We start from the raw sequence: 26130 nt of genomic DNA, 5'->3' as shown, positions 1-26130 counted from the left end.
GATATAGATTGAAATTTTCTGTGTACATACCTTTGAACCAATTATTCAAGTTCTAAGAATTTATCCTGCAGATGTCTCACAGTTCAGTGTACGAAAACAAATCATTTCTGCAATGTTTACAATTGCTAGCAGTACATCTCCAGTCAATAGGAGACTGGAATAAAATGCAGTTCGAAAAAGGAGGAAACACTTTATATGCTTATTATAGAATTATTTCCCAAATATATTGTTAGGTTTAAAAAAAACAAAAATAAGGGCTTCCCTGGTGGTGCAGTGGTTGAGAGTCCGCCTGCTCATGCAGGGTACACAGGTTCGTGCCCCGGTCCAGGAAGATCCCACATGCCGCAGAGCGGCGGGGCCCGTGAGCCATGGCCGCTGAGCCTGCGCATCCGGAGCCTGTGCTCCGCAAAGGGAGAGGCCACAGCAGTGAGGGGCCCGCGTAAGAAAAAAAAAAAAAAATAAGAATTATGTGTATTGAATGCCCCCATTTGTGTAAAAAAAAGGAGAACGTATGTATTTTTTTTTGCTCGTATACGCATAAAGTAACTCTGTAAGGACACACAAGAAGCTCATGAGGGACTTCCCAGGTGGTACAGTGGTTAAGAATCCACCTGCCAACACAGGGGACACGGGTTTGGTCCCTGGTCGGGGAAGATCCCACATGCGATGGAGCAACTAAGCCCGTGCGCCACAGCTACTGAGCCTGCGCTTTAGAGCCTGAGAGACACAACTGCTGAAGCCCTTGTGACTAGAGCCCGTGCCCTGCAACAAGAGAAGCCAATGCAATGAGAAGCCCACACATTGTAGTGAAGAGTAGCCCCCAGTCGCCGCAACTAGAGAAAGCCTGCGTGCAGCAACGAAGGGTAAGCTGGGATGAAGTGAGAGAGTGGCATGGACATATATATATATATACTACCAAATGTAAAATAGATAGCTAGTGTGAAGCAGCCGCACAGCACAGGGAGATCAAGCTCGGTGCTTTGTGACCGCCTAGAGGGGTGGGATAGGGAGGGTGGGAGGGAGACGCAAGAGGGAGGAGATATGGGGATATATGTATATGTATAGTTGATTCAATTTGTTATACAGCAGAAACTAACACACCATTGTAAAGCAATTATACTCCAATAAATATGTTGGAAAAAAAAAAAGAACCAACGCAGCAATAAATAAATAAATAAGTTCATTTTAAAAAAAAGAAGACACTCATGAATTTGGTTGTCAATGGAAAGAACTAAGAAGCTGGTGGGAAGAGGTGCCTGCCTTTTTGGATATTTTAAAGCGTTAAATAAATAAATAAATAAAAATAAAGCATTGAATCATGTGAATCCATTACCCATTTCAAAGTTGAGTTAAACACTAAAAAAAAAAAAAGAAAAAAGGAAGAGAAGACTAGAAATTGAAACTGTATTCATGACTGTGTTAATTAATTAATTAATTTTTATTTATTTATTTGTGCGGTACGTGGGCCTCTCACTGTTGTGGCCTCTCCCGTTGTGGAGCACAGGCTCCGGACGCGCAGGCTCAGAGGCCATGGCTCACGGGCCCAGCCGCTCCGCGGCATGTGGGATCTTCCTGGACCGGGGCACGAACCCGTGTCCCCTGCATCGGCAGGTGGACTCTCAACCACTGTACCACCAGGGAAGTCCTGTGTTAATTTTTTTTTTTTTTTTTTTTAATAGAGGCCTCCCCCTACACTCTCGACACTGTTTCCTCAGACCTCCCACAGATTCTTGTTTCATTCATCATCTTCCTCCTGCATCTTCAACTCACCCTCTGTGTTGGCTTCTTCTCCTCAGCTGACAAATACGCTCAAGACTTTTATCCCAAACAAAATTTAAAAATCCTCCACTGATGCTGTGTTCCCTGTGCCCTTTTAATTTTCCTTTAATTTCTCTCCTTCCATGTTCAGACTTCCTGGTAGAATAATATGATGAACACTTGGGTCTCTATCTTATTCCGCATTCATTGTACACTCATGGTAGTTTGGCCTCTGAGCCCACCACACTGCGAAATCCATTGGATGTCTTTCAGACCTTCTTTTATTTATTTATTTATTTATTACTGAGATATAGTTGATATTATATTAGTTTCAGGTTTATAACGTGATTCAAAATTTTTAAAGGTTATACTCCATTTATAGTTATTATAGAATGTTGGCTATATTCTCTGTGCTGTACAACATATCCTTGTAGCTTCTTTTACACATAGTAGTTTGTACTTCGTAATCTCTTACCCCTATTTTGCCCCTCCCTGCTTCCCTCTCCACACTGGTAACCACTAGTTTGTTTTATATACCTGCAAATCTGTTTCTTTTTTGTTATATTCACTAGTTTGTTTTATTTTTTAGATTCCACATATAAGTGATATCATACAGCATTTGTCCTTCTCTGTCTGACTTATTTCACTTAGCATAATACCCTCCAAGTCCATCCATGTTGCTGCAAATGGCAAAATTTTCATTCTTTTTTTTTCTTTTTTTGTGGCTTAATAGTATTCCATTGTGTGTGTGTGTGTGTGTGTGTGTGTGTGTGTGTGTGTGTGTGTGTGTGTGTATTCATCCGTTGATGGACACATGGTTTGCTTCCTTATCTTGACTATTGTAAATAATGCTGCTGTGAACATTGGGGTGCATGTATCTTTTTGAATTAGTGTTTTCCTTTTTTTTTTTCAGATATATACCCAGGATTGGAATTGCTGGGTCATATGGTAGTTCTATTTTTAGTTGTTTCTTTTTTTGGCTGCTTTGGGTTTTCATTGCTGCACACAGGCTTTCGTTAGTTGCAGTGAGTGGGGGCTAGTCTTCCTTGCTGTGCACGGGCTTCTCATTGCAGTGGCTTCTCGTTGTGGAGCACGGGCTCTAGGAGCATGGGCTTCAGTAGTTGCAGCACGTGGCCTCAGTAGTTGTGGCTCATGGGCTTAGTTGCTCCGTGGCATGTGGGATCTTCCCAGACCAGGGCTCAAACCCGTGTCCCCTGCATTGGCAGGCAGATTCTTAACCACTGTGCCACCAGGGAAGTCCCTATTTTTAGTTTTTTGAGAGAAACCTCCATACTCTTTTTCACAGTGCCTGCACCAATTTACATTCCCACCAGCAGTGCACAAGGGTTCCCTTTTATCCATATCCTTGCCAACATTTGTTATTTGTGATCTTTTTGGTGATACCCATTCTGACAGGTGTGAGGTGATGTCTTATTGTGGTTTTAATTTTCATTTCCCTGATGGTTAACAGTGTTGAGCATCTTTTTATGTACCGGTTGGCCATCTTTATGTCTTCTTTGGAAAAAATGTCTATTCAGGACTTCTGCCCAATTTTTAATTGGGTTGTTTGTTTTTTTGATGTTGAGTTGTATGAGCTGTTTATATATTTTGGATATTAATGCCTTATTGGTCATATCATTTGCAAATATTTTCTTCCATTCAGTAGGCTGTCTTTCTGTTTTGTTGATCATTTCCTTGGCTGTGCAAAAGCTTTTAAGTTTAATTAAGCCCCATTTGTTTATTTTTGCTTTTATTTCCTTTGCCTTAGGAGACAGATCCAAAAAAATATTGATACTGAAAGAGTGTTCAGCCTATGTTTTCTTCTAGGAATTTTATGGTTTCCAGTCTTACATTTAGGTATTTAATCCCTTTTGAGTTTTTTTAAAATATGGTATTAGAAAATGTTCTAATCTCATCCTTTTACATGTAGCTGCTTTCGGACATTCTCTTATAAAAACTCTCAATTAGCATTATTGATTTTTTCATCTTCTTTAAACCCTCTCATATGAAATATCACATAGCTCTGGATTCTTGGTAATTCTTTCGTTCCTCTTCTTGTTCCCTCTGTCCTCTCATGGATGTCAAGGTTCCCTAGTCGCCTGTCCTTGGCCCTTCTCCATCAACATTCTCCCTGGATGATTTCACTGTTCTCAAGGTTTTATCTATCACCGATATTCAATCTTTTTTTATGGTCTTTTTTTTTTTTAACTAATGTTCAACATTTAACAAACAGATACTGCTCTTGACCCTCATAGAGTTTAGAAATGGATGGCTCCTGTACTAGAGATGTCAATCATTGCCTCCTATACTCATGTGACTTCATCCACAGTTTGTGCCTTTGTGTCTTGTGACTGATTGGAATAGCAGCATATGGCTGAAGGGGAATCAGTTCTCAGACTGAGTTAAGCTAATGACATTCTTTTTGAGAACTTGACCCTGCACCATCATGAACCATGCAGGCAGTGGTTTCAGATGCTGATTTAACAGCCCTACTCACAATGTGGTGTGGCTGTACATTTTGCTTTTCATCCTTCAATATCAGTGATACCTCTATCATCTATCTGATTGTTGAAGAATCTTAGTTTATTAAAACATTTATATTTTAATTAACTTATAAAAAATAAAGCTACCATTTCAAAATTAAAACAAAAATCCCCCCAAACAGCAGTCTATCCGTATCCACGGGGTATTGGTTCCAAGACCCCCATGTATACCAAAATTTGTGGATGCTCAAGTCCCTTATATAAAATGGCATAGTATTTGCCACTATCAAAAAATCCCTCTTAGGGACTTCCCTGGCAGTCCAGTGGTTAAGACTTTGCCTTCCGGTGCAGGAGGTGCAGGTTCAGTCCCTGGTCAGGGAGCTAAGATCCCACATGCCTCGAGGCCAAGAAACCAAACCATAAAGCAGAAGCAATATTATAACAAATTCAATAGAGACTTTAAAAATGGTCCACATCAAAAGAAAAAAATCTTAAAAAAAAAAATCCCTCCTAGAGTGTACGTACCTGGTGAGGATGTTTATGACCCCCATTTTCTAGATCAGGGAACTGAAGCTTAGAGAGATTAATTAGATCTGTTCAAAGTAGATTCCACAGCTGGAAAATGAGAGCGCCAAGGTTCAAATCCAGGGCCTGTGCTATTAACTACTGTGATTATGATGTGGCAGGCAAGAGAATCAGGAACGGGCAAGGAATCACACTCCCACTCACAAGTAGGTAGACAGTGCACAGCTCAACCTCCCAGCCTTCCCCCAACACATACTCCCCCCTCCCATTCATTAGCACCCAAACAGAAAGGCAGAAAGGAATTGGAGCTGCTCCTCATAAAGGATGCCAACTGAGGTGTGTACCAGAACAAAGTCTTTGGCGATATGTTTACTTTGGAAGAAGAATGCCAAGGGACACGATTCCTGCCCTCAGAAAACTTAGTCTAGTTTATACGCAAAGATCATTTCCTCAGTTTGTCCGCAAATGGGTGGTGTGCTCAGGGATTATAATAATGTGCACATATATATCACCACGTGTAGTAGAAGTAATAGTCATGTAAATGCACATGCATATGGAGAGCACTGTAGATTCTCTAAAAAAAAAGTCCTAGTAGTGCCACTCTACTTATTAATAATGTAATACCTCATAGAGCTGAGCTAAATGTACTTTCATCCTAGCTATGAGAAAAAAGGATGTCTACTAAATATGAGTATAACCTAGGCTTTAAGGATTACTGGTTAAACTATTAAGGAATCTTTCAAAGTAGGCTCAAGCACTTAGAAGTATCCATTTACATGCAAAACCAAGGCTCAGGTAATTGCAGATTCCTTAAGGAGCATGCTAGGTAACACGTGATTTAAGTTATATATATATATATATTTATGTAAATATATATATATATATATACACATATATATATAAACACACAGACAAATGATAATATAACATTCCTTCAAAAATACTGTATTTAAGATTTTAAGCTAATTTAAACTGGACTTCCCTCTACTTCCTCAAATATTCCAAGTTAGTATGGCTTTATTACACATGAAGAAATAAAGTAATGAAAATTCTAAGAGCTAAGCAAACCAATTATGAAAAGGTGAGAGATCAGTGTAATGAAGAAAATTAGTTGTCACAGCTCAGATTCTAAGATCATATACTGCAATTTTAAATGGAAGTGAGGGGCTTCCCTGGTGGCGCAGTGGTTGAGAGTCCGCCTGCTGATGCAGAGGACACGGGTTCATGCCCTGGTCCGGGAAGATCCCACATGCCATGGAGCGGCTGGGCCCGTGAGCCATGGCTGCTGAGCCTGCACGTCCGGAGCCTGTGCTCCACAACAGAAGAGGCCACAGCAGTGCGAGGCCCGTGTACCGCAAAAATAAATAAATAAATAAAGTAATCCAAAATAAATACTAAAAACAAATATCCATTTTAATCAATGTCTTATTTTCTTCCATTAATTATTTCCATCCTGTTTTAGCTAGAAGGATTACATGAGGGAGACAAAGTGAAGAAAAGGGAAACACTCTTTAAAAATTATAAATTTCCTAGGACCACAGTAGAAAATATAAAAATTGGATCTGTAGGGGTTCAGAACAAGCCTCCCCTAAATGGGCTACTTTTGCATGAGGCTCATTTTGAACTAAATGCAATCGAGACCCTGCGGGTTCAGGAGAAACTCACTGCCCCTCTCTTAACTACCTAGAAGAATTTAAATTGGGGATTTTTCCTAGAAAAGGTAATTACCAGAGATAAAATTTATCTTAGTGGCCCCATCTACATGGCAGAACAAACATCTAATTATCAAGCATATGCTCTCCTTAATGTCCTGTGAATGACCCTCCTGTCCTTGGAAGACCCAGACCCCTGCCCCATTCCTTAGCTCATGATGGCGTATATACCTCATTTTACATTTCTGTCTCTGAACCTCTTATGTATGTGGGGTCTTTGACCCTCTTATGTGTGTGGATTACCATACAAAGTTAAATTTGATTTTCTCCTGTTTATCTGTCTCATGTCAATTTAATACTTAGGACAGCAAGAAGAACCTAGAAGGATAGAGGAGAGTTTTCCTCCTTCCTGACAAGGGCTCAATCTTGAAGGGAGAGATCTCGTCTTACTCTCCCACAATAATGCAGATTCTCCATTTGGTTAGAGGACGGGATAAAAGAAATGAGAAGGTACATTTCTGTGATCTTTAAAGTTCCACACCCTCAAGTAACCGCACTGCCCATTAAGGAGGGGACTAAGACACTCCCCTCATACCTCACAAATCAAAAAGGGGGAAGGGGTTCAAGATTACACAAATGATTGCTCTTCTGCATTATAAAAACCCAGTATGAAGTTTCAGTAAGGAGTGTTCTTGATTAGGAATTGGGCTTGTTCTCTGCTCACCCCCCTCACTGGCCTTGTGTCCCATCTACCTGAAAGCTCAATGGATATGAAATGTAAGGGGCTGTGATGACTGTTATTATAAATGACACTCTTCCTACCAACACTAATTACCTTCAATGAACTAGGAACCCTAGAGTTCAACAAATGAGTGAAGAGGACACTTAAAAACCCCCGGGCTTCCCTGGTGGCGTAGTGGTTGAGAGTCCCCCTGCCAATGCAGGGGACACGGTTTCGTGCCCCAGTCTGGGAAGATCCCACATGCCGCGGAGCGGCTGGGCCCGTGAGCCATGGCCGCTGAGCCTGCGCGTCCGGAGCCTGTGCTCTGCAACGGGAGAGGCCACAACAGTGAGAGCCCCGCGTACCGCAAAAAAAAAAAAAAAAAACCAAAAAATAAAAATCCCCCAAAGTATCTTTAGTGTTTCATCTTCTTAGTTAGTCACACTCACTTCAAATAAGAATACACATTAAAACAAATTATTTTTTCTTCCCTGGCCTAACAGGCAAGCCTCAATTAACAAAACAAAACAAAACAAAACATTTTTTGCTGAAGTAGCCTCAGGGAAAAAAGGGAAGAAGAAAGAAGACCACAGCTAAGTTTTTAGATAAGACAAAAGTTACTCACTGAAAGAAGAGAAATTTTCTTCAGGAGCTGTTCAAGTTGATTGAAAAGATAATGGAAGTTTCCCCTGCTCATCCAGACGTGTTGCCAGGGCTTTGGTGACGGTGGTTTGCTCGTCTTCATGGACAGAAGTGACTCGGGAGGGGAACTTTAAAATTCCTCCTGTCTAGTCTTTGAAAAAACCAAGGGAACAAGAAAAGAGTTGAGCTACACCAAATGAGCAGAATCTTCTTGTAAAGCCAATGTAATTTGACAACCAGGGTTACTATATGCTATTTCTTATTCTAAATCCTCTACCCAGGACCTCTGATCTGTTTAAATTTGTAGGAGTCAAAATCATCCCCTTTGAAAGAACTTATTCACAGATGACTCCTGGAGCAACTGAGGAGAAAGAGTAAGTCGGTCACAAAAGTTACTAAAACCTCCCTCCCTGGAGAACAATCTCATTGATCAAAGCACCATCATGGTTTCCATGCTGGACTCAAGAATCTTGTCTCTAATTATGAATGGAATTATTCCTTTTCTTCATGCTATTTTTAGGTAGAGCTTAAAGCTGCCCGAAAGATGTGGAGAAGTTTATGATGGAAGAGAATTTCAGTTCACTCAAGTGACCTTGGTGAAGTCAGCAAAGAATGAGCTGAATTCACTGGATGCTGTAGGTGGGCTGCAGAACCTAGATCCTCCCTACAGTTGTATGCTGGGTTGTGTGTATGCATATGTGCATTCTTCTGGGGAAAAGGGCCATACTTTTGATAGAATTCTCAGAAGGACATGTGAACAAAACTTTTTAAAGAGCTGCAGACCTAGAGGCTCCTTTGTGGTTGAATGAAAACACTTCCAATGAATGTGTGTCATTAACTTCCATTTGCGCCTGTGAACATCCACAGGTTTCCATCCAAAGGTATTAATACTCACTGACTACAGTAAGGGTTTGGGGGCCTGTTTGTACAACACTTTGCAATTTTCAAAATCAAGTTATCTAGTACACACAGTGGGTTCCTAACAACAGGTCTCTAAAATTATCTCCAGCCATAGTTCAGGCCTTCACATTGAGGCCTCACAGAGAAGCCCCTGGTCTCTGATCTTTGGCTCCTGTCTTAGTCTCTCTGGAGCCTTAGTGTCCTCTAATTTAGGGAAAATAATGATAATACTGGCACCAAACATTCATATAATTGTTCGGAGTTGAACCAGTGTTGAACCAAAGAAGCTAATGTTCCTATTGCACTGGGCCATCTTGATGCCAGTTTCAGCCAATTAACACTGTCAACACCTTGTCCCTGCAAAACAAACAAACAAACTTAAAAAACAAACAACCCTAGCACTTTCTTCTAGGAGGTTTCTTATGCAAGTATAACAACTCAGGGCACCAGTACCTAGAAATACCCTTCATACATCACCATCGCCTGAGGTCCTGCCTCTCAAGGGTAGAGCCATGGATTTCTTCCCCCAATTCCACTACAACTAACCTGCTTTATCCTCTCTCTGTCAGCCTTTGTTCTCCTAGAGGAAAACACTCATCTCACTCCTTTATCCACCTCCTCTTTTGGTTTACTCACTGCAAACAAGGGCTGAGATCACTTCCCCGGGCAGAAGGAGGGAGAGAAGGAAGATACTACTACATATATTTTTGCTTTTCATCCAGGCACATACATATGGCAATGATCTTTGTAAACTTCTAAAGCATTATAAAACTACAGTAAGGAGAAAAATCACTGTCAATGAGCTTACCCACCCTGAAAACGAATGGCCTTCCTCAACACTCTCCTTATCACTGATGCAAAAATTTTGCCCGAAATAATCAGAAGCTGTCTCAAATCTAGTTTTCATCACATAACTCACATGTTTAAGGACTTAGAAGGGGAGATCCTTATCATTTATCTCATAAATACATCCTACAGGTGACTGTTTTCAAGCCTCTGGAAATTTTTCAGTCACATGCACACCCCATAACCATCATTTTTAATGGTATCTTCAGCTCAGTTTCAGTCACACTCACCTTACTCACCCCTATCCGAGCACGCCCATGCTGAAGCCTCCCACTGTCATCCCAAGAAGACCCCTCTCCTTTCTATGATTTAGCGCATGTCATACACTGCGATGTTGGGATCCCCTTCCTCAAGGGAAGGTCTGTTACTTCCCCCTCACATCCAGCATGGGCGGGCCTCAATGTTGTGGAACAGTGAATAAGCCTTATCTCCCCACCTCTGAGGCACTGATTCATGTCCATCACTCTTTTCGCAGACTTGGCTGCAGATTCATATCGTCTCTGCAGCCTTCTCTGATGGAGGTGTTCTACACCAACCCTTCTGCTGCTACCATCACCGTCAAGCAGTCCTTCCTGCAACAGATACTCACTGAGCCTCTAGCACAAAGCCAGGCACTGCTCTCAGGCTGGAAAGGAAGCAATGAACCAAACAGATAAAAATCCCTGCCCGTGTGGAACGTACATTCTAATAGGGGAGAAGTGGGGTGCCCTGGAAATCTCACGTTCAATTTGAACTTCATTATAATTTAGTTGTTTTGAGTCTATATCGAGTCAAGTGACTGTCTAGACTCCTGTGGGAGATATTCTGCAAAGATGGGTACCAACAACTCCTAAACCTGCAGACATAGGACTACTCTTCCTGTCAAGAGGTAGACTCTATTTCCTCTCTACCTGAACCTGAGCTGCCCTGTGACTTGATCAGCAGAATCATCAGAAGTGACTGCTGTGCCAGTTCTGGGCCTGGGCCCTAAGAGTCCTGACAGCTCCCACTGCCTGGGAAACCAGGCACCACGTAAAGAAGCTCAGCCTATCCTGCCAGAGAGGAGGCCGTGCGGAGAGCAGGCCCCGAGGATGAGAACCGTGGCACTCCGGGTGACAGCCAGCGTGAGGCCGCAGACACGTGAGTGAGGCCACCTCAGACCTTCCAGCCACCAAGTGAACGCAGCCCCGTGAGCGAGCCCAACACACATCACTGGAGCAGAGATCACCACCCGTGATAAATTCCTGAACTTCGCATCACCACCAATAAAATGGTGGTTGTTTTAAGCCACTAAATTTGGAGGGCCGGGAGGGGGAGTTGTTGTTAGGCAGCAACAACTTAGCCTTAACGAGACAGCGCTCTTAACCACAGCCAGGGGTGGCACCTTCTGCATGTTTCTAAGCCTTCATTATGTCCATTATGGTTAGGCAAAAAGGAGACATCCAGTCAAAATCTGACGAGGGAATATTTATAAAACTAAATGAGGGAGGGGATTCTGGGAAGACGTCGCAGCATGAAGCACCAGGAATCTATCTCCCACCTAGACAACAACTGCATTGGTAGAATGTCTGATCCAGCCATTTTGGAACTTTGAAGGCTTGCAACTTCCACGGGAAGACTTAGATGGTAAACTGTGGTGAATGTCAGTCAATTTGGGCTCTTAGCACAGTAGGAGCTACCCATCCTCCATCCCCAACCCCTTGGCAGACAACTGTGCATGTTTTCCTGGAACCACTGCCCACAGCTTGTGGGAGCTAGGGTGGGCCAAAAGGACCCTGTCCTCCAAATATCGGCATCTCTGCTCTGAGTGCTGATGGCTGCTTCTGATCACAGAGCGCAGACAAGAAGGTGGGCGGCCGTTGTTGTTGTACCTTCCCCACATTGTCACAGCCCCTTCATTTCTGGTTGAAGTGACTTCCAGGGGATTTAAAAGCCTAGAGCCCTTCTCCTCCCCTCCCTTCCACCTCCTGGTCGTTTTCGTTTTTGTTTTTGGCCACGCCACGCAGCTTGTGGGATTTTAGTTCCCTGACCAGGGATTGAACCTGCATCCTCAGCAGTGAAAGAGTGGAGTCGTAACCACTGGACTGCTAGGGAATTCCCGCACCCTGGTCAGTTTTTACATTTCCCACTTTCTGGAGCCAGACATTAAGGACTGGGACATTCAAAAATAACTGCATGTATGGAGAAAATTAGAAAGTGACTGTGTGTGCCCAGGGAAAGGCTCAGAAAAGACCGGGAAGACCTTCAGTTTACACTTTGGCTGATCCTCAGCAAAGAGACTGTGTGCAACAGTTAAAAACAAAAACAAACAATAAGGAAGACAAGCAGACCCTGAGAAAGGGGAAAATCTGGTTTCCAGAGTTATCGCATTATTAAATTCAGAAGTCCAGTGTTCATAAAAAAAAAATCACAAGGCATACAAAGGAACAGCAAAGTATGGCCCACTCAAAGGAATAAAACAAAGCAGTAGAAACTGTCCCTGAAAAAGACCTAATGTCTGCTATACTAGACAAAGATTTCAAAGTAACTGTCTTAAAGATGCCCAAAAGACTAAAGGGAGTTATGGAGAAAGAAAACAATGTGTAAACAAAATGGAAATATCAATAAAGAGAAAACTTATAAAGAACCAAAAAGAAATTCTGGAGCTGAAAAGTATAATTGAAATGAAAAATTTATTAGAGAGATTCAAAGGAGATTTAAGCAGACAAAAGACTCAGTGAACTTGAAGATAGGACAATGGATAGACCCTGATTGCTTGCTTTGCAAAAGGGATTCACTGAGGTGAGTTGTCATCGACTGAATATATTTCAAACAAGTTCTGGTGGTATATTAGTTTTCTATTGTGTGTAACAATATTACCACACATGTAGTGGTTTAAAACAACACATATTTATTATCTTATTATTTCTGTGGTCAGGAATCCAAGAACAGCTTTTCTGAGCCATGTACTTAAGAGTCTCAGAAGGCTGCAATCAAGGTGTGGGCTAGCTTCTCATCTGGAGGCTTGATAGGAGAAGGATCTGCTTCTCCACTTGCCTGGTTGTTAGTAGCAATCAGTTCCTTGTGGTTGTTTGACTGAGAGCCTCCTTTTTTTGCTGGCTGTCAGCTGGAGCTCAGCCCTCAGTGACTACATGACACTTGTAGTTCCTTGCCACATGGAGTTGTCCAATATGGCCACTTTCTTCCTCACAGCTAGAAAGGGAGAGACTCCAGCAAGAAGATGAGCCTTACAATCTTATGTAATGTAATCACATAGTCACTTACATATAATCACATATCCCCCATCACCTACACATATACTATTGGTTAGAAGCAAGTCACATGTCCCACCTACGAGAGGTGGAATACACAAGGGCATGAACACCAGGAGATAGGAATCATGGAAGCCAGCTGTCAGTGGCCAATCTGTCTACCACAGGTGGCTACTTGTTACCATGGCTCTACCATGGCTCAATCTTTTCCTAAGTTTATGGGTGTGCAGCAACTGGAGTCTCTTACACTGCTGTTGGGAATGCAGTGGTAAACTTTGAGAAATTGTTTGGCAGTTTCTTGAAAAGTTAAAGACTTACCATATGACCCAGCCATTCCACTCCTAGATATTACTCAAGATAAATGTAAACAAACTCACATAAAGACTTGTATATGAATGTTCATAGAAGCTTTATTCATAAAACCCCCAAATGGAAACAACCCAAATGTCCATCAACAGGTGAGTGGATCGACAAAATGAGATATATCCATACAGTGGACTATTTCTCAGCAATAAAAAAGGAACATACTAGTGATATACACAACTAAGTGAATGACTCTCAGAATGTTATGCTGAGAGAAAGAAGCCAGACCAAAAAAAGTACTTCTTGTATGATTCCATTTATATAAAATTCTAGAAACCCAAATTAATCTATAGTGCTAGAAAGCAGATCCATTGTTGCCTGGAGTGAGGGATAGATGGTCTACAAAGGGGCACTTGGAAACTTGTGGGGGTGATGAAAATATTCTGTATCTTAATAGTGGTGGTAATTCACAGGTGTACACATCCATCACACTCATCAAATTGTATGCTTTAAAAGAATGTAGTTATTGAACATAAATTATACCTCAATAAAGTTGATTAAGAATAAGAATTAAATGAAAGAATCAGAGACATGAATCTAGACACTTGGAAGAGAAAGTAATGTTGATATTGAGTATAGGTGATTTTAAACATAATTCGCCAATTTACCATTGTCATCTCTCGTGCATTAGCTAAAAAAAAAATAGAGCTACATGAAACACTTAAGATACTAATTCTTTTCAAGGTGATAATCAGTTTGCTTTAAATAGAACAAAGGGGTCATTTATCACTAAAAATTACTAGAGGTGGAAAACATTTGTCATACCTATTGACTATCTTATCTACTTTTTTAACTGCCTGTTTGTGAACTTTGCCAATTTTTCTATTAGCTTGTTCTTCCTGGTTCTTCTGTTTGTTTACATGCCTTCCTCAGCCTGGGAGCGCACTGGAGACAAGGACTGCATCTCTTCTCTTTCTTTACCTCAGCCCAGCAGTGTTTGGTATTTCGTTCATGAAATGTTTGCTAAAATTGAATTGATCTTAATTCATTCTCATACACTTTGCAGAATTTAACTTTATTCTGTTTTACAGATGAGGAACACAAGATGTTGCAGAGGCTGAATAATTTGCAGTCACACAACTAAACGGCAGAATTGGGACTGTAATCCAGGCCTTCTGATTTTAAACCATGGGATTAATGAAATTGTATTCCATCCCCTCCATTGATGTTTGCCTGGGCCCTGTCTTGTTCAGGATATCAACTGAGTATTTTAAGTTAATTTAAAGTTAGCAAAGCTCACCCTCCGCTACGCGCATGCGTCCCTTCCTTTTCCCATGGTAGGAAAAAAAAGACACCGCCTCCTTTCGCTTTGCTCCTCTTTTGGCCCCTGTGCTTGCCGTCGCCCGTGGGGAGGTGTTCACTGGTTGAAGTGATGGCGACTGGGACCCCAGATTCCCAAGCACGATTCGGTCAGTCTGTGAAGGGGCTTCTCACGGAGAAAGTGAACACCTGTGGTACTGACGTGATCGCGCTCACCAAGCAGGTGCTGAAGGGCTCCCGGAGCTCCGAGGTGAGCTGGGAGTGGACTCTCCGGGCTTAATACCCGGACACTCGACTTTCATAGCCGTGGGAAGAGGGTCGCGTTGCATCCTGGGAATTGTATTCCTTGAACTAGTGGAGAAGGGAGAAGACCTCTTTCCGGAGGGCGCGTGTTGCATTCTGGGGTGTGTAGTCTCTTTGGGTAGGACTAGCGGTCCTGTGAGCCGGAGGGGGGCGGGGAAGAAACGAAATGATGGGAATCGGTGCTTCAAAGCAGGGATCGCCGCAGACGACGGATGAGATAGTGGGCCTAACGAGTTCCTCATTTGTTTCTCAGAGTTGTCTCTAGTGAAGATCTGTCTGTTTCGGCCCCTAAATTCCGCGTGGTTTTGCCCTCAGCATTCCAGATTCCTTCCACACTTTTATGCATCGTCTGTCCACAGATTTATTCTTTTCTGACTTGTCTTTCTGGCCACATTCTTGGTTTTCTGCTTCTTAGATTAGGTTTCTCCTTTGCCGTGATTTTCCCCTCATCATCCTCTGGCTGATTCCGTGTGTGGGATTATTTGATAGCTTGTCACACCAGCAAGCTTTATATGTGTACACTGTCTCTCTCCATAAAAGGACCTATCCATTGTACCCTGAGGTATTCACCCAAGTGAAATGAAAATATATGTCCACACAAAGACTTGCACATGTTCATAGCACATTTATCCATAATAGCACCAAACTGGAGACAATCCAAATGCCCACGAGGCAGGTGATTGGACAAACAAAATGGGTCTAATGACCCAGCCTTTAAACTTCTAGGTTTTAACCAGGAGAAAAGAAAACATATACATCATTTTGTTACATAAACCAGTCATGCACATAACATATCATCTAAGGTGTCCAGGTTTGGAGTCTTTAAAGTGGAAAACATCTTGAATACACTTGTAAAACAATCTGGGGACAGAGTCTTTAGAGTTCTATGACTTTCTCCTGTAGGCCATTGTCTTGCTCATAATTAAGTCAGTAGCAGTGTATCTTAGCTACTTATTTTCAATAAGTATTTTTGATTTCCAAGTTAGTTTTCATAACAGTAGCACCTCTTTCTCTCCCACTCTTTTTTTACTCATGTTTCATCACTTTCTTATTATTTCATTGTTATGTAGTTGCAGTAGCAAACATAATATGTTTGCAAGCCTTCACATTTTATATGAATGTTCAAAGCAGCTTTATTTATATTAGTTTAAGGTCCAGTAGAATTATCCTTACAAAATTAGCTTTCACGTTATGTCCTTAGCTTCTGTTGATAGTGGCTGCAAGAAAAAGCTGAATGAAAAAAGTGTTTGTGGAACTTCCCTCGTGGCGCGGTGGGTAAGAATCTGCCTGCCAATGCAGGGGACACGGGTTTGAGCCCTGGTCTGGGAAGATCCCACATGCCACAGAGCAACTAAGCCCGTGTACCACAACTACTGAGTCTGTGCTGTAGAGCCTGCGAGCCACAGTTACTGGGCCCACATGCCACAACTACTGAAGCCTGTGTGCCTAGAGCCCGTGCTCCGCAACAAGAGAAGCCACCACAATGAGAAGCCCACACATCACAACGAAGAGTAGCCCCTGCTCGCCACAACTAGAGAAAGCCTGTGCACAGCAACGAAGACCCAATGCAGCCAAAAATAAATAAATTAATTTTTTTTTAAAGTGTTTGCGTTTACCATATACTATTGTTGAAGTCACTGATCTGATGATCCCAGATATGCTTTGTATGAGGTCCACATGGCACACTCATTTTAGGATTCAGTATCAGAGGAAAGTTTATCTTTTTTGAAGAATTGTTGTGTTGCCTTTTACCAACTAAGAATTACGCAACTTATTGTGTTTCACTTTTTGCCTTGGTTGCACAGAAGTTGCTTTGTCAGTTTTAGTGGTAGACATATCTGCTTCCTTCTCCTTTTCATGATTTTTAGATTCTATTTCAGCTTTTCAAAAAAAAGGTGTGTGTTTTATGTTGTTTAATTCATTAAGTCTTCACAATCACTAATAAAGGAGGTACTTCTCTTTTTTAAAAAAAATAAATTTATTTATTTATTTTATTTTTGGCTGCGTTGGGTCTTCGTAGCTGCTCGCAGGCTTTCTCGAGTTGTGGCGAGCGGGGGCTACTCTTCGTTGTCGTGCGCCGTCTTCTCATTGTAGTGGCTTCTCTTGTTGCAGAGCATGGGCTCTAGGCGCGCGGGCTTCAGTAGTTGTGGCACCTGGGCTCAGTAGTTGTGACATGCGGGCTCTAGAGCGCAGGCTCAGTAGTTGTGGCACACAGGCTTAGTTGCTCCGCGGCATGTGGGATCTTCCAGACCAGGGCTCGAACCCATGTCCCCTGCATTGGCAGGCAGATTCTTAACCACTGCGCCACCAGCGAAGCCCGGTACTTCTCTTACAGAGAGGAATTTCATTTGTCCAGGGTCCCCCAGTAGCTAGGAAGGGGTAGAGCTAGGATTCAAACCTAGGCAGACAGGTTCTAAGCCCACACTCTCTTGACGTCACTTCTCATGGCCGCTAGCTGGATTAAGTGGCCCAAAAGCCACAGTACCACCACTGACTGCCCTAATATGGCTTGCTGCTTCCCGTTCCTGCTCCTCGTGTATTTTTCATGAGGGCTGCTTCTGTAGTAGATTTAGACATGGTGCTCAATAAGCAGTGTGGATTAAGTTAAGCTGAAGCCAGTCCAATTGGCTTCAGAGTTGACACATATCTCAAGTCTAAACCTTTTCTTTTTTACTGGATCTCTTACATGACACTTACCACATACCATATTGTACTTTTCTGTAGTTATGTATTTTTGCCATTTCCTTTACTAGGCTCTGAGGTTACGGGAGTGTCTTACTGATTTTCAATCCTTCTTAGCCCACAGAGCATTGCTTCTCTCTTCAGCAGTCTCCAGATAGCTATTTTGTTTGAGTAACTGACAATTTCCATGTGTAAAACACTCCTTTCACAGCATCCACTTAACACATTTATAGAGTGTCTGCTATGTGCCAGGAACTGTTCTAGGTACAAGGGAGACGTTGGTACACAAAACGAAGTCCCTGTACTTAGAAAACTTCTATTGTAGTGAAGAGACAGACAAAAAAATGAAACACGAAAAAGGTGGTAGTAAATGCTACGAAGAAAAATAAAGCTGGGAATAGAGTGCTGACAGGGTTTTCCGTAAATAGGGTGGTCAGGGAAGGGCTCTCTGAGGAGGTAGTGTTTGAGCAGACGCCTGAATGAAGTAGGGAGCAAACCATGTGGACATCTGGAGGCAGAGAGTTCCATGTCGAGGACGTGGCAAAATGCAGAGGCCTTGAGATGGGAATGTACGTAAGGAATGCAGGGAGGCCAGTATGACTGGAGCACAAAGTGAGGAAATCATACTAACTTATGTCCATGGCACAAAGAATGCTTGTGACCTGCTCCTCTCGTGCACACCTGCGCTTCTGCTCCTCCCGGTGAATTGTGTGCTTGGTAAGGGTTCCTTGTGTTTTTTTCCTAAACCTGTGTAAGGCACTTGTGCTTGCTATTGCAACTACACTGTTTCATGGAATAATATGGGAAATGATGAAATACGAGCACAGAAAAAAAGAGGGTTTCTGTTGCTATGAAAACTAAGTTGAAAATTAGCAATACGTGTTGCAGAGAAGTACCAAGACAAACCGGTATTGAGTTAATTATGAGCAAGACAGTGGTCCAAGCCTGGGAGGAAGTTCATAGAAATCTAAAAAGATTCTGTACTCAGGTGGTTTTACAGGTGTATTTAAGATGTTCCACTTTAAGGAAACTGAAACTGGAAATCTTCGGTGATATGTGTGTGGTTGGTTTATGTAAGAAAATGATGCACAATGTCAATGACTACATCGTCATCACAGAAAAGGCCTTGGCCCTACATTCCAACAGACCCTGCATTCCAGGCCATCACAAGTCCCGTCAAGCCTATCTTCTAAATACCTCTCAAGCCCCCTGTGTCCCCCCCCTTTTTTTTGCGGTACGCGGGCCTCTCACTGTTGTGGCCTCTCCCGTTGCGGAGCACAGGCTCCGGACGCGCAGGCTCAGCAGCCATGGCTCACGGGCCCAGCCGCTCTGCAGCATGTGGGGTCTTCCCGGACCAGGGCACGAACCCGTGTCCCCTGCATCGGCAGGCGGACTCTCAACCACTGCACCACGAGGGAAGCCCACTGCCACTTCTGTGGTTCAGGTCACTCTCATTGCTTGCCTGGAATACTGCAGTGTTCTCCTAATCCGTCTCTCTCTGCCTTTAGTCCCCTGTCTAGTCCATCCTGTTTACCACATTCTAAAACAGTAAATCTGATCATGCCACTTTTTTTTTTTTTTTTTTTTTTTTTTTTTTTTTGCGATACGCGGGCCTCTCACCGTTGCGGCCTCTCCCGTTGCGGAGCACAGGCTCCGGACGCGCAGGCTCAGCGGCCACGCCTCACGGGCCCAGCCGCTCCGCGGCATGTGGGATCCTCCCGGACCAGGGCACGAACCCGCGTCCCCTGCATCGGCAGGCGGACTCTCAACCACTGCACCACGAGGGAAGCCCACTGCCACTTCTGTGGTTCAGGTCACTCTCATTGCTTGCCTGGAATACTGCAGTGTTCTCCTAATCCGTCTCTCTCTGCCTTTAGTCCCCTGTCTAGTCCATCCTGTTTACCACATTCTAAAACAGTAAATCTGATCATGCCACTTTTGTGTAACATTATATTACTTCGGAATTCTAAACACCAGCCATAAGGTCTCAGCTTAGAAGTCACTTTTTTTAGGCAGCCTTCCCTGAGTACCTACTCAGTAATGGGTTAATCACTCCTGTCCCCCGAATTCCCAGGGCATTCAGTGCTTCCCCATCAGCACTTACCACAAGGTATTGTAGTACCTTTGTCTTCTTTGTCATCCCAGCCTGTGAGCCCTGTAAGGATGGGGGTTAGGTCTCTAACTGGCTCATAAGCACTTAGTAACTATTTGTTGACTGAATGAGGAAGATTCAGTTAGAACTCTTTCTTTTCTGCCATCGGTTTGTCAGTCACCATCCATAGGAGTTTGGAGTTTGTCACTTAAAAGTGGCCACAAGGAGGGAACAGGAACTCTCATACCTGGTGGGTGGGAATGCAAAATGGTATAACCTTAATGGGGGGGGGGGTGGCAATATGTAGCAAAATTAAAACCCTCTGATCCAGCAGTCACAATCAAGATTCTGAGTCTTTCCAAAGACATGCTGGCAAAAAGATACAAAGAACTATGAGGTTTTTTTGTTGTTGTTGTTTTTTCTGGTACGCGGGCCTCTCACTGTTGTGGCCCCTCCCGTTGCGGAGCACAGGCTCCAGACGCGCAGGCTCAGCGGCCCAGCGGCCCAGCCGCTCCGTGGCATGTGGGATCTTCCCAGACCGGGGCACGAACTCGCGTCCCCTGCATCGGCAGGCGGACTCGCAACCACTGCACCACCAGGGAAGCCCCTATGAGGTATTTTTTGTAGCACTACTTACAATAGCAAAAGACTGGAAACAGCCCCAGAGTCTTTAGCGAAGGACTGGTTGAATAATCTTATGAGACATCTATTCAGTGGAGTGCTCAGCAGCCCTGAAAGAGCAGGGTGGAGATTCAGTATATACTGCTGCAGATCCATCTCAGTATATATTATCAAGTGAAAATAGCAGGGTGCAGAAGAGTGCACATGGTAGGTTACATTTTATGTAAAGGGGGCAGAATATATACATATGTCCATTGTTTGTAAAGGAACAATGGAAAGATAAACCAAACACTAATTTAAAAAATATTTTTGCATAGGGGAGAGATACTGGGGAGGGGAAGAGGCTGGATAGGTCTTAGTTTATTGTTTTGCGTTTAGAAGCATGTAAAGTTTTATTTTTTAATTTTTATTTGTACATTTATTTATTTTTATTTATTTATTTTTGGCTGCAGTGGGTCTTTGTTGCTGTGCGCAGGGGCTTTCTCTAGTTGTGGCGAGTGGGGGGCTACTCTTGGTTGCAGTGTGCGTGCTTCTCTTTGTGGTGGCTTCTCTTGTTGCAGAACACGGGCTCTAGGCACGTGGGCTTCAGTAGTAGTGGCATGAGGGCTCAGTAGTTGTGGCGCACGGGCTTAGTTGCTCTGTGGCATGTGGGATCTTCCCAGACCAGGGCTCGAACCCATGTCCCCTGCATTGGCAGGTGGATTCTTAACCACTGCGCCACCAGGGAAGTCCCAAGTTTTATTAATTTTTAAAGTTAAGAAGAAAAATAAAAGTTGCTGTGAGGGAAGGAATCTGGAGGCTGGAGCAGTGCTGGTGTCCTGGTTAATTTGAAGTCATCTGTCCCCCTTTCACCAGAATCTCTCTGACCCAAGGGAACAGGGAGGGTTGGTAGGACACACATAACAGTAGCTCCCTTTACATGGTTGGACTGCATGACTGCCAGGAACAGGGTGCCACAGGAGGCCAGAAACCTCTGTTGATCTCGCCTCTCTGTGAGGAGGCAGATCTGCTGAGCACAGGCCACCCAGCTGAAACAGAGCTCACTCAGCCTTTCACTCTTGGCCTCAGGGCCCAGCTATCCGTGAACTCATTAAAGTCTGCTGCCGCACTTTCTTTTCTCTTCCCCAGCTCCATCTGGCCATCCTTTACACGGTGGTTTCCCACTTCTAAAGCCCAAGCTTCTCCCCAGGCCTTTTTACCCCCTCTGTGTCTCTCATTCCATTTCTGGACAGCTACATTCCTTCTGTTCTTTAAAGCCCTATCCTAACTCCTGCCCTCTCATTCCTCTCAAACTACCCCAAATCTCAAGTTTGCCTTTAAAGAATCAGAAGTTAGGTTCTCACCGGGCTTGTGGAGCCAGAGTTTGTTTTCGCAGACTTTGCCTCTCAGCACTTGATTAATAAACTCATCAGTTATGGAGGACTTGATTTCTCAGGCTGTGGCCTTTAGAACAGATGTCGAGCCCATGCCAGAACTGCTGTAGTGACAATGAAATGGATTTTCAACATGAACAAATGGGAAATTATCCTCCTTTACATTTGGAGGGTTTATATTTGTGTGGGGTGGGGGGTTGGGCACAGAGAAAGGGTGGTGGTATAACAGCTGCAGAGAGAAGATTACAGGAAGTTTGGAAGTTTTGATTATTACCATTTTATTTTTGTCTTCCAGCTGCTAGGTCAGGCCGCTCGAAACATGGTACTACAGGAAGATGCCATCTTACACTCAGAAGATGTAAGAAACAATTTCTATTATGATTTGGGTTTTATATGCACAGTTTGTGTGGCTTCAGGGAAGTGGAATGTTCTATTTCTCTGTTTTTCTTTTTTTTTAAATTCAGAGTTTAAGAAAAATGGCAATAATAACGACACATCTTCAATACCAGTGAGTATGCCCTCTCCAGTGCCTACTGTACTTACTAAGTAATCGTTTTCTACAGGCTGTTTCTTGTGGCCTTTGTGCTTCAGCACATTTTCCTGTGGAGGCAGGAGCTGGGAGTAAAGGAGTGGTTAGTCAAGGATGTGTTCCCTCTGGAAGAGATGCTAGAGACTGTAGAAGAATTTGGGGTATGGGGTGTGATCAGAGTGGGGACCACCTTTGTGAACCTCTCTGATAATTTGAGGACTTCTCAGAAGGAGAGACTGCAAACCCCATAAGGGCAGGGCCCATCCAGGACCACACACATGCATAGCACTTGGCACCCAGTAGGCACTTAACCAGTATCTGTCCACTGTCTGTGCCTGAGGTCTTTCCTGGAGCGTCTGCACCTTCCCTGGAGAACCGAGTATAACTATGTTCTTTATCTTACATTCCCATATATAACCCCGCCCTAACTACATATAAATCATGCAGGAGATTTTGAAATATAGAGACCCCTTTTGGACAAAATTATAATTTATTTAACTTTTCATCTTATTTCATTTTGCTTTTTATTTTATGTAGTTGACATTATACTTATGTACCTATTAGAAATATCTGATTGGGAATTTAACTCTTGATATTTAAATAGCTAAATGTTCATTTTTTGGGGTGTGTACATATCAGGTATGTGACCGTTTGGCTGCATATACCCAGACTGAATTTGAGCCATACTTGTAGTTTGTTAGACCACATCCCTCACTCAGATAGAATATTATTACATCTTTAGGTTTAGAATCATCCTTTCAGCAACTCTGCACTCAGATATTGAACAATATCTGTGTTCAATAGCACAATCTTAGGATAGGATGGACAGAAATATAAAATGTGACAAGCTGGAAATTTGTTCTGCCTATATATACATATCTGACCAAAAATAACTTTTACTAGTTCACTGCATTTTCTTATCTTTATTTTCCTCTTTCCTTTTCTGATTTAGGCAAGAAGCTATTCAGAAGAAGTAAGTAACCCCAAAGGTAGAGGAGTGGGGGGCCAACTAACTGTAGCAGGCTGGGGGGAATTATGCTGCTGGGCCTAGGATCAGTACAAAACTATGGTTCACAGAGGCCCTTAAATTGCCGTGTGTTCTAGGATAGCTCATTGGGAATATAAAGAATATTTCAAAGGCATGCAGTAAGTCAGTTCACTGCTAGCAAAGGCTTTCTAAAAGTTATAGGGTGTAGAGACCAACTTTGAGGGTAGGAAACCTTTTACATTGGTAATATTCATTAAGTAAAGTAAATGTGCTAAAGTCATTGAACAGCCTTGTTTTTGTTTTAAGTGGATTAAATCTGTCCCTTGCAATGTTGTTTACACTACTAGTTGGCTTTACAGATCTTTTCTTCATAGTTTAAATATGTCTGGGACCCTAGTGGACCAATAGAAATTTTGATTTAGTTCAACAGAACTATGCATATAATATACTTTGTGCAAATCATTTGCACAGTGAGATGTCTTTTTTTTTTTTTAACATCGACCGCATTTTTTTTTTTTTTTCGGTATCTAGTCCTCCATTTTTTCTAGGGAGAACATATGAAATTGGACTCTCAGGGACAGGAAACCATTGCATACAAAGAATGTAGAGGAATACCCCTATCTCTGCATCCAACCATGGATCTGACCCCATCAATAGCCCCCACATTTAAAGCCAAAAGAAAGTACTATTGCATAGAGAGGGTTGCTATGACAATGAGATGCTCATTCTAGATAAACCTTTTTCTCTATTCTAATTTGTAGTGTTGAGCAGTCATCAAATCTACAGGACCAGTTAAATCATCTGTTGAAGTAGAACGTGTTATGAGAGTGCAAAAGCGCTTTGCCTGACACTGAGGAGGAAATATCTTACATAACCACTGTGCTATGGGTTTGATTTTCCATTTTCTTCTCTAAAAGTTAAGTTAGAATAAGATCTGTGATGATAAACAGTTTCTCCTGAAAGGAAGTTAAGTGACTGAATTTTGAAAGCACTTCTTGAATCAAACCAACCCATGCTTTTATTGAATTTTTAAGTTGCTCTGTTAATTTGATGTTAAAGCAAAATTAAAAGATCTTAGTTTTTCTCATAGAACTTTAATATGTCAAAAGCCATATTGTCTAAATGTGTTTCTTAAGCAAATACTGAGTAGTGTTTTAAATTCAGACTTAAGAGCTTCTATTGTGAATGTATAAGAATGATTAATATTGGTTTTAAAGACTTTTTTCTTTTAATCATACATTCAGGAAATATTTTAATTTCATGGTCACAGAATGGTGATTAGGTAATACCTGTTGTTTTCTTTTCTTTTCTAGTAACTAAGAGGAGATAGTTATTTTATTTGTTGTAGCAAATTCCTGCATGAAAATTAGGCAAATGGTATCATATCTGGCCAGCTGCAACCTCCTGCCTTGACCTTCATTCCTAAGGTTTCTTTGTTGTTGTGACTGACTCTTGATTAAGTGGCCTTGGGTTCATTTTGTAATTTTGCTAGTCATCAGCAAATTCACTTGTATGACGTTGTCAAGTCAGAATGCAGTTGAGTTACTGTGATTCCGGTATAGAGTTGTGCCATGTAGAAAACCTTATGTTTATAGATGTTTACCTATGTTCATTGAATTTATCTCATTAAATGTCATTACCGTTGTCTGTTGTTAAGTCTGAATGTCTATGCTTTATTGGAATTTAAAATGGGACTTCCAACCTGTTTTAGCTCAGTTCTTAATTCACTAAGGTATTGGGAGAAAACTGACATAAGAAAATGGTGTTTTTTCCGAAATAAAAAAAGCAAATATGAGTCCAATTTAATTCATATTCCATATCATCAAGTTGACTAATCATATCAGATTACATTTATTCCTCATTTTATATATATATACATTAACTTTGGGCTTCCTTGGTGGCGCAATGGTTGGAAGTTCGCTTGCCAATGCAGACGATGTGGGTTCGAGTCTCGGTCCAGGGCCCGTGAGCCATATATACATTAACTTAAAGTAAAAAAACAGTATGAAGGAATTCACTTATACATTCATTCTATAAATGTTTATTACAATTATTAAATGTAAACAGGCTCAATTTACCTTAAAAAGAAGGCTTGCAAACTTACAGCAATTGTCATATTAGTAGTAAAACCTTTGATGTTACTATCACAGTTTCTATTCAACATTTTGCTGGAAGCCACACCTGGTGCAGAAATTAAAATTAAATGTAACTATTAACAAGGAAGAGACAAAATTGTTATCATATGGTAGGATTATCTACTTAGAAAATCCAAGGACTGATTTTTTTATAAAGTCACCAGTTTAGAAAACAAAACAAAGTTTAACCATCCAAGTGTACACAAAGCAAAGAAATGTTTAAGATGAAAAACGAAGTGTGGTCTATGTTTTCTTCCTCATGCTGGAACAAATATTAAAGAAGCAGTGACTACTTATGTTATATCTGATAAAATAAATTTCACAATCAAAATTTGAATGGTAAATAAAGATGAAATTTATATTAAATAATGAAAATCTAGTAGTACTGATTTAGTCATTTTAAAGAACATAATGCCAAAATACATGAAAGAAAAGTAGACAGAAATGTGAGAGCAGGCAGAAATGATACATACTTTGATAGTTTGTTTCTTATAGAAATAGGTTAATATGGAGACAAAAGATACTTCTCTAAAATAACATCTGTGTTGTAGAGGATATGTTGGAGGATAATTTCAAAATAATGACAATTCAAATCTGTGCAAGCAAATTTATGTGATGATACCCAAGCAGTACTATAAAGAAAAAAATCATGCTCTAAATCTCTGTATTAGGGTAAGGCATAAGTAAATGTTTTCCTTTTTTTTTTTTTTTGAGGTGTTTGTTGTTAGAATTTAGAAAGAGAACAAAAGAAATAAAAGTGGAATAAGAAAACCAAGCATGAATGACAAAAGTTAGAAAAATCTATGAAACCATTAATTGGTTCTTACAGATTAAATTGGTAAAATGTCAGCTCAGTCGTAAAAGTACAAATTAGTACATTTGTAATTGAATAGGAGATATATAAAATAAATCAATTAGATTTGAAAAGAAAGATCTGTCAACTTGATGCTAAAAATTTAATTACCAGTATCAAAATATCTGGCTCCTTATAATGATATGATAAAACTGACGTTTAAAAGAGAATATG

General features: G+C 41.7%; 1 protein-coding gene across 3 annotated transcripts; it reads left to right on the top strand.

The window, feature by feature from the left end:
* The first annotated feature begins 577 nt into the window (after positions 1-577).
* BORCS7 (BLOC-1 related complex subunit 7) lies at positions 578-24619 on the top strand. Of its 3 annotated transcripts, XM_067024778.1 has the most exons (9): positions 578-863; positions 8089-8155; positions 8302-8420; positions 10003-12287; positions 14152-14630; positions 21747-21809; positions 21916-21959; positions 22933-22953; positions 23730-24619. In XM_067024778.1, exons 5-9 carry the CDS (start codon positions 14493-14495, stop codon positions 23779-23781), a joined length of 318 nt encoding a protein of 105 aa, XP_066880879.1. In that variant the 5' UTR covers positions 578-863; positions 8089-8155; positions 8302-8420; positions 10003-12287; positions 14152-14492; the 3' UTR covers positions 23782-24619. The 3 variants fall into 3 exon arrangements, with proteins under 3 accessions (XP_066880879.1, XP_058910156.1, XP_066880880.1); XM_059054173.2 differs by lacking the exons at positions 578-863; positions 8089-8155; positions 8302-8420 and adding an exon at positions 13950-14060 and having other exon boundaries at positions 11205-12287; XM_067024779.1 differs by lacking the exons at positions 578-863; positions 8089-8155; positions 8302-8420 and having other exon boundaries at positions 12181-12287; positions 14402-14630.
* Positions 24620-26130: the final 1511 nt, after the last annotated feature.

The sequence above is a fragment of the Kogia breviceps genome, chromosome 2 (assembly GCF_026419965.1).
Source record: "Kogia breviceps isolate mKogBre1 chromosome 2, mKogBre1 haplotype 1, whole genome shotgun sequence".
NCBI lineage: Eukaryota > Metazoa > Chordata > Mammalia > Artiodactyla > Physeteridae > Kogia > Kogia breviceps.
The sequence above is the reverse complement of the archived record's forward strand: the minus strand, read 5'-3'. Positions and strand labels throughout refer to the sequence as shown.

Coding starts and splice junctions, on each gene's coding strand:
- BORCS7 (XM_067024778.1), top strand. CDS start 14,493: ATGGCGACTGGGACCCCAGATTCCCAAGCACGATTCGGTCAGTCTGTG. Junction 14,631..21,746: donor AGGGCTCCCGGAGCTCCGAG/GTGAGCTGGGAG, acceptor TTTGTCTTCCAG/CTGCTAGGTCAGGCCGCTCG. Junction 22,954..23,729: donor CAAGAAGCTATTCAGAAGAA/GTAAGTAACCCC, acceptor TCTAATTTGTAG/TGTTGAGCAGTCATCAAATC.